This window comes from Pieris brassicae, chromosome 9, assembly GCF_905147105.1.
Source record: "Pieris brassicae chromosome 9, ilPieBrab1.1, whole genome shotgun sequence".
NCBI lineage: Eukaryota > Metazoa > Arthropoda > Insecta > Lepidoptera > Pieridae > Pieris > Pieris brassicae.
Window position 1 is genome coordinate 6,159,225 of NC_059673.1, and position 11,978 is coordinate 6,171,202.

Genomic DNA, 11,978 nt, shown 5'->3' on the forward strand with positions numbered 1-11,978 from the left:
TGGGCATTTAATTTACACCATCTATCCGCTAAAGATAGTACCTGGTGGCCCATGAGGGGAACAAAGAAGAATCCGCGAAATAATAACAATTCGTACGTAAAAACGATGAGACACTGGTTAGCGCGGTGACCTAATGATCTTCAACTTCACATCAAATCACTACTGTGGATGGAGCCTTGCAGTGGATATTTCTAAAATCACGGGCTGTATTGGAAAGCAGAAAAACAAATAAGATTCGAGCAGTGAATCAGCTAAAGTTTCATATCGAGCAGTTACGAGTTCGTCCGCTAAGATAACTAACTAGGAAGATTTCTTTCCTTAACAAATTCCTAAAAAACCTAATTACTAACAAAATAATATTCAAAATCGTTCGTCATTTGTGTAAATTAAGTGTTTTTAGGCTAGTTTTACAGCGTTTAATGCTCGTAAATTTGTTATTTAGTGTAAAATCATCTTTTTTTACCTACCCATATGTATAAAAAGTGAACAAAGGAATTAACTTTTAGATATTTATCGCAATATTATCTAAATTAATACATAAATCAGTCAATTGTATGTTTCTCTATTCCGTAAAATAAGTCAATGGAAGTATATTAGGCAATAAAATGTCACTCAATTGATATAAAGTTAAATTAATTTACGAAGTAACATTGGTTTCGTATTTTAGATTTTCTCGTTTCGTATTGTTTATACATACAATATTTAGCGTAGTGGCCGAATATTCCAGGCTAATATTTATCATCGCCGTGCGCCGTTTGCAAGTATATACTTATCCCATTGGATTACATTGGCCGGCCGCGGCCGAACTGTTGAGCGTGCGCAGACGGGTTCCCTGAGCCGTAGAGACCAGAACGAGGAACGTGAGCCATTTCAATTGAACTGCGCAGGAATTGCACTGCTATTTAAAGATATTGATTAATCATCATGTAACATCATTATTTAACATTAAACAACTTCCACGGGAATCAGAGCGATCTCTACTACGATTTTTGGTTGATCACAAAAATTTAGGACAACCCACTGACAAATGGGATGTACTAATAATATCTATGTTATCATCTAAGTTAGATATCAATACGTTGTTGAAATGGGAGGAATATCGCAACAATTTGGAAGGCGACGTACCTACCCTCGAACAATTTTATAAATTTATGATAGACCGTGCTGATGTGCTCGAGTCATTGAATCGTAATAATCGGTCTGACGTTACTAGCGTGACATAGGGGACCAGTGCCCCTGTGCGTTCTATAGCTAATAATAATTATATTCAAAGGCAAGTTCAAAATCAAAATAATGTCGTAAAATCGTTTGCGAGCACCAGCAATAATTATAGGAAGAAACCAAATACTACATTTATGTGTATTATTTGCAATGAGCGTCATAGGATATATGATTGTCCAACGTTTAAAGCGAAGGGGGTTGACGAGCGAATGACGGGACGTGACGAAGTATAAATTGTGTTTATTGTTTGAGACAAGGTCACCCCGAAAGCGAGTGTCGCATGGGTCCATGCCGTGAACGCGGCTGCGCTCGGTCACAATAGTCTCCTCCATCTATGATGAAAATGAAATTATCGTTAACTATTCTAATCACAATACAAATCAGATGTTATTATCTACTGCTGACATTGAAGTATCACTAGACTGAAAAAAATTGTAAATATTTCGAATATTGGAGCATGCTTCACCGCTATCATGGAGATACGTTCCAACCGATTTAAATCCTGCGGATTTCATTTCAAGAGGAGCATGCAAAAAACATCATGTCGTTGTCACTTTGGTGGTCGGGACCCACATTTTTGCTTGAAAATGAAATCAAATGGCCAGTATTGAATGCCAAGGAATCTGATCCTTTACCCAATTGAAAGTGCATTTGAAAGATATTCTTCTCTCAATACATAAGTTCTATGGTAAATGAAGTACCACGTAAGCGCCTTAAGTTTTTGAAAGCTTCAAAATTTGTAATATGAATGGCAGACACTTAAATGAGAACGTATGAGCATATACAATTTTATTTATAAACTAAAAATAAATTTAAGATGTTAGTTTGATTCTAAATTTACATTTACTACCAGTTCGCAAGTCAAGGCGCAGAGCGAGCAAGATATATATAGCAAAGAGACTAAAATGTAATAACGTATTTTTTACGTATATTTTTCACGTACTCTTTGATTTATATAGATAAAAAATATATAATGTGTGTGACATATATTAATATGTTAAAGAAATATGTCAAATTTTACTACCAATACAACATTTATGAACTTATATTTTATGGATTTTTACAAATATTTATTATTATAAACATTTACTGAAAGTAATGGTCCATTCAAGTATACCTTGCAAATCAGTTGATACAAAAAGGGAGAAGACATGGCTTTACGACCAGTATTACATTGGTGAAAGAGATTATGAAAAGAGAAAGAGTGGACATGGTGTACATCACTGGACGGGAGCGAAGGTGAAACTAGAATTGTTTAAATTTATTACCAAAACTTCGCTGATAACATAATTACTAATTATCATAAGTGGAAAAATCAATTTTCTTTATGGATTGTGATGGATTTGTATCCCAACGAAACAGTAGTTATTTCGAGTTAATAATAAGGGTTCAAGATAAATAAAATAGATTTATTCAAGAACTTTAAGTTTCTGTTATTATTATTTTAATACAAGTACACGACCAATGAAGAAGTGAAGGCCTCCAAATCCTTATCTACTATTGTCTCTCATTTTCCCTACCATTAAAAATTTCCCCTGCTATTTCCTTTATTTTATCTTTCCAGGCTTCTGGCTGGTGATTTAAAAGGAACTTTAATAAAACATACTCTGTACTAGTTCTATTCGTAAACAAGTTTATTGTACTTAATATAATGTATCTTTTTAGCAAAACATTGAGAGGTAGAAAAAGTCCCTGGACACAATAGCAGGAGAGTATTATTATAATTAAAACAACATACTCTGAAATGTTCATTTCACGTCCCGCTATAAACAATGAAATGAAAAATTCTGAATTCTGAAGTTAATACCTCCTATCTCTCAACTCTTATAATTCAGTAATCAATAATGATTTAAATGTATTCAGTCCCTAGAAAGCTACGATGGTCATTTCACGTTTGATACAATGCATGGTGCTGGAGAATACCGACGGAAATATCATGATGGTCAAACATTTACCTATGAGGGCTATTTCTTCAATAATAACATGCATGGATATGGAGTAACGTCTTTTTCTGATGGACGAACATTTAGGGTAAATAAAATGTTTAAAATAAACGGTTTAAGCCCGCTTATTATTGATTAACACTCCTTTATCCGTCAAAAATACAATACATTTTTGACAAAAGCAATTAAAGTAAATAATATGTACGAAATGGCTCTAATAGTAAATGAGACGGTAACGCCGTCGAGCCATCTCGGAGTATGTGTGTCATAGCAGCGGGATCATTTAATATCAGTTGAGACTTAAAGAAAACACTTTTTAACGGATTGAAGCTATGTATTATTATAAACTTATAATTATTTAACACAATTTTGAAATTTTCCGACGTTTCATGTGCTTTACAGCGTGCGTGGTACGCAAAACGGTCTGTTGCAATTTTCAAACTGGCGTCTAGTTTAGAGTTCATTCTAGAAATTATTACCATTCATTCAGATTTTGTTAGTCTAATAAAGGTCTTAATAGCAGTCTTGGCCTAGTTGCTTCAGCGTGCGACTCTCATCCCTGATCACAGGTTCGTATCCCGGCGGTGCACGAATAAAAGTAAGAAGGAAAACATCGCAAGGAACTTGTTTGGGTATTTACAAGTTGATTTGTCTCATCTTTAACTATTTGTAGGATAATCTAACTCCATTCTGTACCTAAGCGAATTTCAACTCAAGATTACGACAAAGACAAGCACTTATCAGATATTAATTTATCTAATAACTATTAACATATAATATATAATATACAGAACATAAAGGTGACTTTTAATCAGGGTCTGTTCAACAATAACACACGATGGGGTCCTGGTATACAATCACATGCAGCAATAAATGAAGACGTTGGCCTCTGGTGTGGTCCTCAGCTTATCAGATTAGCATGGAAACCATCTACGCCAAGTATCACTCCCGACTTCATGATGAATGCTGTTGGAAAGACTATAGTTGAATTTCATAGACGGTTTTTGGCCACAAAGATAAAAGTCGTGAGTATTTATTTTGTGGTTTGATTTTTAATACGTAATAAAATAAAATGAAAATTCTACTGATTTACACTATATGATGAAGTTTAGTTTGCCCTCCTGTAAACTATGCTTTTTCATCAATCTCTTGCCAACTTCGTCACACCTTCTCTTTGGTCTACCTAGTTTGTGTAGGTGATTTAGTACGATCCATTCGATTTCGACTTTTGCACATCTGTCAACCTTGCAGGTTAAGAAACGGGCGACCCCCCCCCCCCATATAGCTACTTAGCACATTTCCTGACATAATGCGTATCTTATTTTATAATAGTAGTTTAAGCGATATTTTCGCTGGTAGCACGGGCTATTTTAATGTATATATTTTTGTTCTAGATTGGAAAAAGTAACAGTGCCTTAGATCTTCTAAAGGAATATGGGGCTGACCCAGTATCAGCAGTAGAAAAATGGCAGAAATTGTATCCAAAACATTGCACAGATGTCGCTAGTCCAATGTGTCATGTTCAACAATTTGAACGCGACTATTATGAAAAAAGTACTCAATATAAACTTGAAGAAGTAAACCAGATTCCATACTTCGAGGTAAACACGTCAACTTGAACTTTCATTTAATTACTTATGTCTTATTAATAATATCAAATATCAGGACACGCAAACAAGCGACACCGAACAAAATAACATATATTACGCATGGAATAATAATAATATTACAATAAACATGATGAAACATACCTATCAACATGAACAGCAAAGGGACCAATCTCAGATTCTCTTATCATCTATATTATCTGGTCCAAGGAGATTGTTTAAATCTGCTGGAAAACACGAGGCTGATTGCAGAGCTTTACTCTTGACAAGCTACTTGGGATACATTGTGAATGTAGCCCAACTTATTAATAAAGAAAATGTTCACCCGAATCTTTCAGATTTGCAAGGAAATTCAGCTCTCATGTATGCAACGGTAAGATTTATAATTGTTGAATAGTAATCATTTTGAGTAACGTTAAGTCTCTTCTTGTTACGAATTATTTAACTATATAGTTGAATCGATAAAATGTATGAAGTTTGCGGTTTCCTGAAAATACTCGCTTATTCGTAACTACTGCCTTCTTGCACGCTACAGTTCTTATTAATTATCTATTATTTTGTGTTTGCGTAAACGATGTTTCGATACTATGATGTTTCCAGTGTGGTGATCAAGTAGATGTAATACGTTTCCTTGTGGAAGCGGGAGGTGACGTTAATGCATTTAATGATACATGCTGCACACCTTTGGGAATCGCGCTGATGAGGTACGCTTGTGCTGTTAATGATATTCCACCAAATTCAATGGTACAAGCCCTTATTCCTCCACCAGTTATACCTACTCCACGTAAGCTGAATAACTAATTATTTCAGAGGCAAAACCTTCTTCAATGTTATATTTAAAAGTTTTTTTAGCTATAGAAGAGTCAAAAGTTTTTGAATGGAATATATTAAGAAATCAATATGGGCAAACTATAACTTCACCTATACATAAAACTCCAAGTAAAACAGGACGAACAGCGAGTTCAAAGAAAGTTAAATCCCTTATGTCCATTAAAGATCAGCCAGTTAGCAAAAGAAAGACCGACGCTTCACCTTTAAAGCCTCCAGAACCGTTAAACGAATCAGATGATTCATTGTGTGATTATAAGAAAGTATACAATGACGCTAATCGAGAATATTCGATTAAAGTAAATGATATATTTATAAGCCCCAACGCTGATGTTCCATACTTATTCGATATCCCTGATATGATTATGGAAATTGAAACTCTTGAAGAGGATCCCAAGAAAATTCCAGAGAAAAATCCAAAAAAAAATATGTCCAAAGTAATTAAAGACACCTTTAAAACTAGTAAAGTGTTGATAAGTCAGAGTAAAGAAGGAATAGACCACATGTCAGAAAACAGCTTTCAAAAAACAAGAAGTGATATGTACGTGTTCCTTGAAATAAAATATAATAGATAATTATGTTTTAATTTAATAACAAATATTTTAGGTTGTCGAAAATGAAATTAACAATTCTTGAACTTTTGTCAAATGGTGCAAAACCAACGTTAGTGCGTTGTCCACAACCTGCATTGGTGATAGCAATTTCGTGTAATAATTCTGACTTAATCAAACACTTGGTTCAATATGGTGCTGATGTAAATGAATTATATCCAAGGGTATGTAAATACCAATCAATCTACTATGAACTTATTTTATAATGATCATTAATATGATTTGTGCATAGTTACGAGGCTATTCACCATTGGATATTGCGGTATCAAGACAATTTACTTGGGAAAACTTAGAAATAATAAGAGCATTACTTGAAAACGGTGCCAATGCTAATAGAAGTATACACTGTGAAAGCGATTCATCAGATATAACTGTAACTGTAATACGAATTTCAGCACCAACACTTTTACATGCTGTACTGGCTAGAAAAGTAGAAATTGAAAATGAAGAAGAGGTATAATATCACCTAATACTGTAGTTCCTTAAGTCTAATAAAACTATCTTTCCTAAACAGTCCTGGCTGTTTCACCGCAGAGAAATCTGTCACCCACGTAATCCTGAAATGCGCGAGACTATAGCTTCCCAAAAAATTCTCGAAGCTGTGAGGTCGCTTCTTGAAGTCTGCGAAGTTCCCAGGAAATTTCTGAGGTTCTAGAAAGAATACAAAATAGACCAAAATGGGCGTCTAAGTACGGGAACTGAACCCATACTGCACACTACGCAATTCACTGAGTCGCAACACGCCATGATCATGGCCTACGATTTCATTGATACTTTTTCTTTATATGTCAGTTGATATCGGATAATTACCGTCGATTTTGGGATAAATAAATGTTCATTAGGCCAGAAGTTCCTATGACCACAGACTTCCGCGTAGCGATCTATAAAAATCTTTTCTTACACTACAATACTGACCATAATTTAATTTCATATTCTTTATTTTCAGATTCGTCGTCATTTAATAGATCTACTTTTAGATTACAACTGTAATCCGCTTTCGCAGTATAAAGGGCGCTCAGCGATTGATGTAGCAATGTCAAAAAATATAGGTTTATTCGACGTTTTTGTGCGAAATCGTAAAACGAATCTAAATTGTGTTATTAATGATTCAAATCAGAACGTTTTAGTTAAAATGTTTTCGATTCCTTTCTTCAAAAGCATTGGTGCGGATAGAATTCAAATCGTGAGTTATAACATAAATAACTAAATGATACTTGCAATTATCCACGTAGAAATCAAACAAAACTAATCACGACATCATCAAAAATCTTTACAATAGTCTTCATCTTCCAGATACGACCTCATATTATTTTCAATATAATTTCTAAGTACGGAGGTCTATCTTTTACACGGAGGATAGAATGTGATGGTTTGTCAATATGGGTATAATTTTTTTTAAAGGAAAAAACTGTGTAACCATGGTTTCAATACATATTTTATAATAGTGCCAATTATGTTTAAACAGGCTGTCTTAATGAACGTTATAGTTTACAATGTGTTCTTCCAGTTGACAGATCTATTGGTATATGGTGCAGATCCTTTGATATCTTGTAAGAATGGTCAGGAAAAATATCAAAATATTTTTGTTTTCGCTAAAAAAACATTGAGCAAAATGGAAAATGGCCCCCAAGGTAAATTTAGATAGTTATATAGTTTAGTGTTGATCTACCTCTAACCTGTACAAAGCTAAAATAACCTTTTGCCGAAAATATTTTTTCCATTTTTCTGAAGTTGTTCCAATAGAAAGCAGCAACGATGTGAATGTAGGAATGTGCTTGTAGCGCTACTATGGTTTGTGGACACAGTTTCCGCACTTAGACTGACTAGGTCCGTTGTGCTTAAAGTTCTGGCTAATTACGCCAACCTAACTCCTTCCAGAAGCACAGCCTCCTGGGCACTTCGTAGGCTTCACGTAGCGACCTCACTGTTCTGAGGATTTCTGCACGTTGTTAAGCCACAGCGGAATGCGAGATTCCAGTACTACGTGGGTGACTGAGTCATAAAGTAGTTTCACTTCTTACGTGTGTACACTAGTACACGCACACATTTTTTTTGCTAACCACGGCTCTGGCTGCTTCGGTTAGAGCGACACGTTCACATTGAAAAATCGAGGTATAGGTGTGTGTGTGTATGTTGATATTGAGATCAAGAGGGAATATGCCAGTGCCAGAGTCACATCATGTTTCTGAGCCATCCGTATATTTGCGTAGCTCAATCAGGGTCGATGGTTTTCCTGCTGAGTATGTGTTGATAAATGATCCTATCAAATGGCGCGGCTATTAGAGGTTGATACTCTATCGCCCTATTCTCTATCCTCCTATCCCTGATCCCTGTGTGTGCTGTAGGGATTTTGACCTTATAGATCTAGTCCCATAAGCCCGATAGCAGGTAGAGCTGCCTCCTGCTGTATGTAGGTCTAGGGGTACAATTTGCTTGTTGCTATGTTGTTTTCATGCAACCGCTAGCAGCGGACAAGGCAAGCCTCAAGAAACGTCCAAGTTTCGTGATTGCCGTTTGGAGTTCTGTTCTCGGCTACCAAACCAGGGCTTCATGAGCTTGCATGGGTTTGATTATGGCAGTGTATAGCCATACAGTTATCTTAGGCGATAAACCCCATTTAACTCGATAGCATTGATAAAAGGCGATCATTGCTTTGTTTAGTTTATATTCTAGGTGTTTGTTCAAGAGCAGTTTACTGTCTCAAATCACACCTAAGAACTTGATTTCTTTCTTGAGTTTTAGTTTAGTTTTGGCAGTCTGTGAAGAACTCTTCGGTTGGTAAATAAGACTAGTTCTGGTTTTGATGGGTTGACAGATAGCTCGTGCTCATTGCACTATCTGGCAATCACTCTAAAAACCCGTTTCATGAACATAAGGCGCTTTCTGTTCATTTGCCTAAGCTTGCATGTTGATTTGGATTACATTATTGTAGCGCTCTTATACTATTTAAGCTATTTTTGCAAGGTAAAATATTTAAAACAAATTATTTCATTCTACACAAATGCTTGCCCTCAAAGAAGCAGATATACGTGTAATTTTCAATTTCTTTTTCTGGGACAAGAATATAACATAATGTAAATAACATTTGTTTTAGTGAGTACTCAAGATAGCAAAGGTAAGAAACCTGAAAAGCCGAAAAAGGATGAAAAGCTGTCCATAAAATCCATTGGAAGAATGGTAACAGACGACAAAGAAGATTATAAGCAAGCTATAGAACTTGTAACAGAGTGTGCGAGGCTTGTACATATACGATGGTTGCAAGGACAATTGGCTAAAAACCTTATTGAAACCTTACACAAGTAAGGATATCTATACATTTGTCAACCGTTAATACAAAAATGCCAATCAAGTAGATGGCCTGTAGATTCCAATAAAATTTCGGCTTCAGTTCGGTTAAGAAGATAATGAACCAAATATATGTCCGTAAAATTAACTTGATAGAGGAAGAAACGATCAATAATGTTTATTGCTCAAGTAGATAAAGTTTATTGCTTAATTTAATAAAGTTTGTTGCTCAAGTAAATAAAGTTTATTGCTCAATTTAATCAAGTTTATTGCTCAAGTAAATAAAGTTTATATCTTAATCTAATAAAGTTTATGTCTCAAGATACCAAAGTTCAAACCTTAAAGTTTGATTGATGATGCTGATAACGAAAAGAATGAAACGTGCATTGGGGTTCGTTCTCATCTTCTCATCCACCTTAATGTCAAAACGCACCAATCTTGTATTTGAGAGCACAAATTAGACACGAACGCAATAATTATCACCGTTATGCATCATCGTTTAGTCTCTGCTCGGCTTTATATTTGTGTGATTTTGTATAGACTTCCTCTATCAAACTCTAAGGACTATTAGTTTATTTATCTACACAGAAGTTCCACTCTACTCCAGTAGTTCCATAGATTAGGCCTAAAGCCTAAAACTCTTCAGTTTTGTATAATTCATTAGTAGAAGTATAGACTAAAGTTAGTACGGTATGTGGTACCATGGTTACCAATACGTTTTATAATCACACCAAAAAATACGCTTCTTTTAATACATTTCAGATACAGACATCGACAATGGAACATGATTTTAAACGAATGCAAAAATAAGAAAGCTATCGGTCTGTGGCTTACGCCGCATCGTGGTATTGAAGTATGGAACATTTTTAATTCCACAAAAAAGAAAATTTACGCTGACCAGAGAGTTTTGAAACATTTTCTATGTATTGTCACTTTTCTCGCTTGGAGATTCTACAATCCTAAAAAGAATGATTTCACTCCTTGGTCTAAGGTCACAGCTATTGTCAAAGACCTAATAGAGAAGGATGTCCTCTACCTTTTGAAAGAAAATAGCTCTATAAACAAGACAATAGAAGATATTCCATGGAAATGTTCTTTTGTTAAACCTGAGCTAGATGGAGCGGTAACCTTTTTACTAATTACTACGCTATAAACCAAACCTTTTTTGTGAAAAAAGTTTCGTATTATTATTTCGGTATGTCGTGAACTAATCTCTATACACTAATCTAAGACTGATTAGATTAAAATTACTATGGCAATGTCGCGGTTTTGCACAAATTGTTTGTATAATAATCAACACTTATTGCTTCTACGGTTAATGCAAACAACTGGGATGGTATTGAAACTGAGAAGTCTTTAAAAATTTTAAGAGTACAAAAAGTTTCGTATTATTATTTCGGTATGTCGTGAACTAATCTCTATACACTAATCTAAGACTGATTAGATTAAAATTACTATGACAATGTCGCGGTTTTGCACAAATTGTTTGTATAATAATCAACACTTATTGCTTCTACGGTTAATGCAAACAACTGGGATGGTATTGAAACTGAGAAGTCTTTAAAAATTTTAAGAGTACCGAGAATTTTTTTATGCCTCCTTTTCTTCTCAGCCTACACTCTCTATCTTCTTTGCCGATGAGTAGGGATGTCTGCGTTCAAATTTAATGACGTGGAATAAGTGATATCTGTATCTTATATTCCATAATAATCGTCTTTTAATTTATTGTTGTGCAGTAGTGTATACAATAAATAATTTAGAACAACTATTATACTGTATTATCTGCACCTGCAAGACTAAATTGTATACAATGAACCACCAAAATGACCATGTATTATTTTCAGGAGAATAAATTTAAAATTTGCTTCGAGTGTGCATTGCCGCTAGATGAGAATAAAGTAACCTGCAATATATGTAAGATGATATCGTTTTGTTCGTTAGAATGCTTAAAAGAAAATATAGAAAGATCCAATTGCCATCCATGTAGCCAAGACTTAAAATTAAAACATTTTCCTTCACAAGACAAATCTATGGATTGATTATGGAAAATGTTATACAATTGAAGTTCATGTCTATATCGAACTATTATTTTAGTTGAATAGTTTTTTTTTTCAATATTTCTTATTTTTTTTTAAAATAACTTCAATAAATATATACCTGTAATCAAATGGAGGATTGTTTTATTCGTCTACTTCATTTTTCAAGTTCATCGAGGAACTTTAGAGCAGCATCGGCCTGCTTCAGCATGCGACTCTCATCTCTAAGGTCTTAGGTTCGAACCCCATCTGTGCACCAATGGACTTATGTCTATGTGCGCTTTTAACAGTGGCTCGTACTTTTAAGGATATCATCTTGAGGATACCCATATAAATTAGACCCAAAAAGTCGACGCCGTGTCTGGCATAGAAGGCCTGAAACACATATTATATCTCTCTATGCACCTACCAGAAACAACAAATGAAACCGAAACTCATACAGAAATC

The 11,978-nt window shown here is 34.8% G+C and overlaps 1 protein-coding gene across 3 annotated transcripts; it reads left to right on the forward strand.

Moving 5' to 3' along the window:
• The first annotated feature begins 1,983 nt into the window (after positions 1–1,983).
• Positions 1,984–11,572, forward strand: LOC123714679 (ankyrin repeat and MYND domain-containing protein 1-like). Of its 3 annotated transcripts, XM_045669043.1 has the most exons (14): positions 1,987–2,460; positions 3,085–3,252; positions 3,980–4,189; positions 4,559–4,765; positions 4,830–5,144; positions 5,372–5,555; positions 5,624–6,140; positions 6,206–6,374; positions 6,443–6,664; positions 7,157–7,393; positions 7,718–7,841; positions 9,305–9,509; positions 10,258–10,618; positions 11,340–11,572. In XM_045669043.1, the coding sequence occupies exons 1-14, from the start codon at positions 2,320–2,322 to the stop codon at positions 11,532–11,534; spliced, it is 3,255 nt and encodes a 1,084-aa protein (XP_045524999.1). In that variant the 5' UTR covers positions 1,987–2,319; the 3' UTR covers positions 11,535–11,572. The 3 variants fall into 3 exon arrangements, with proteins under 3 accessions (XP_045525000.1, XP_045525001.1, XP_045524999.1); XM_045669044.1 differs by lacking the exons at positions 6,206–6,374; positions 6,443–6,664; positions 7,157–7,393; ... (2 more) ...; positions 10,258–10,618; positions 11,340–11,572 and having other exon boundaries at positions 1,984–2,460; positions 5,372–5,515; positions 5,624–5,705; XM_045669045.1 differs by lacking the exons at positions 6,206–6,374; positions 6,443–6,664; positions 7,157–7,393; ... (2 more) ...; positions 10,258–10,618; positions 11,340–11,572 and having other exon boundaries at positions 1,985–2,460; positions 5,372–5,475; positions 5,624–5,746.
• Positions 11,573–11,978: the final 406 nt, after the last annotated feature.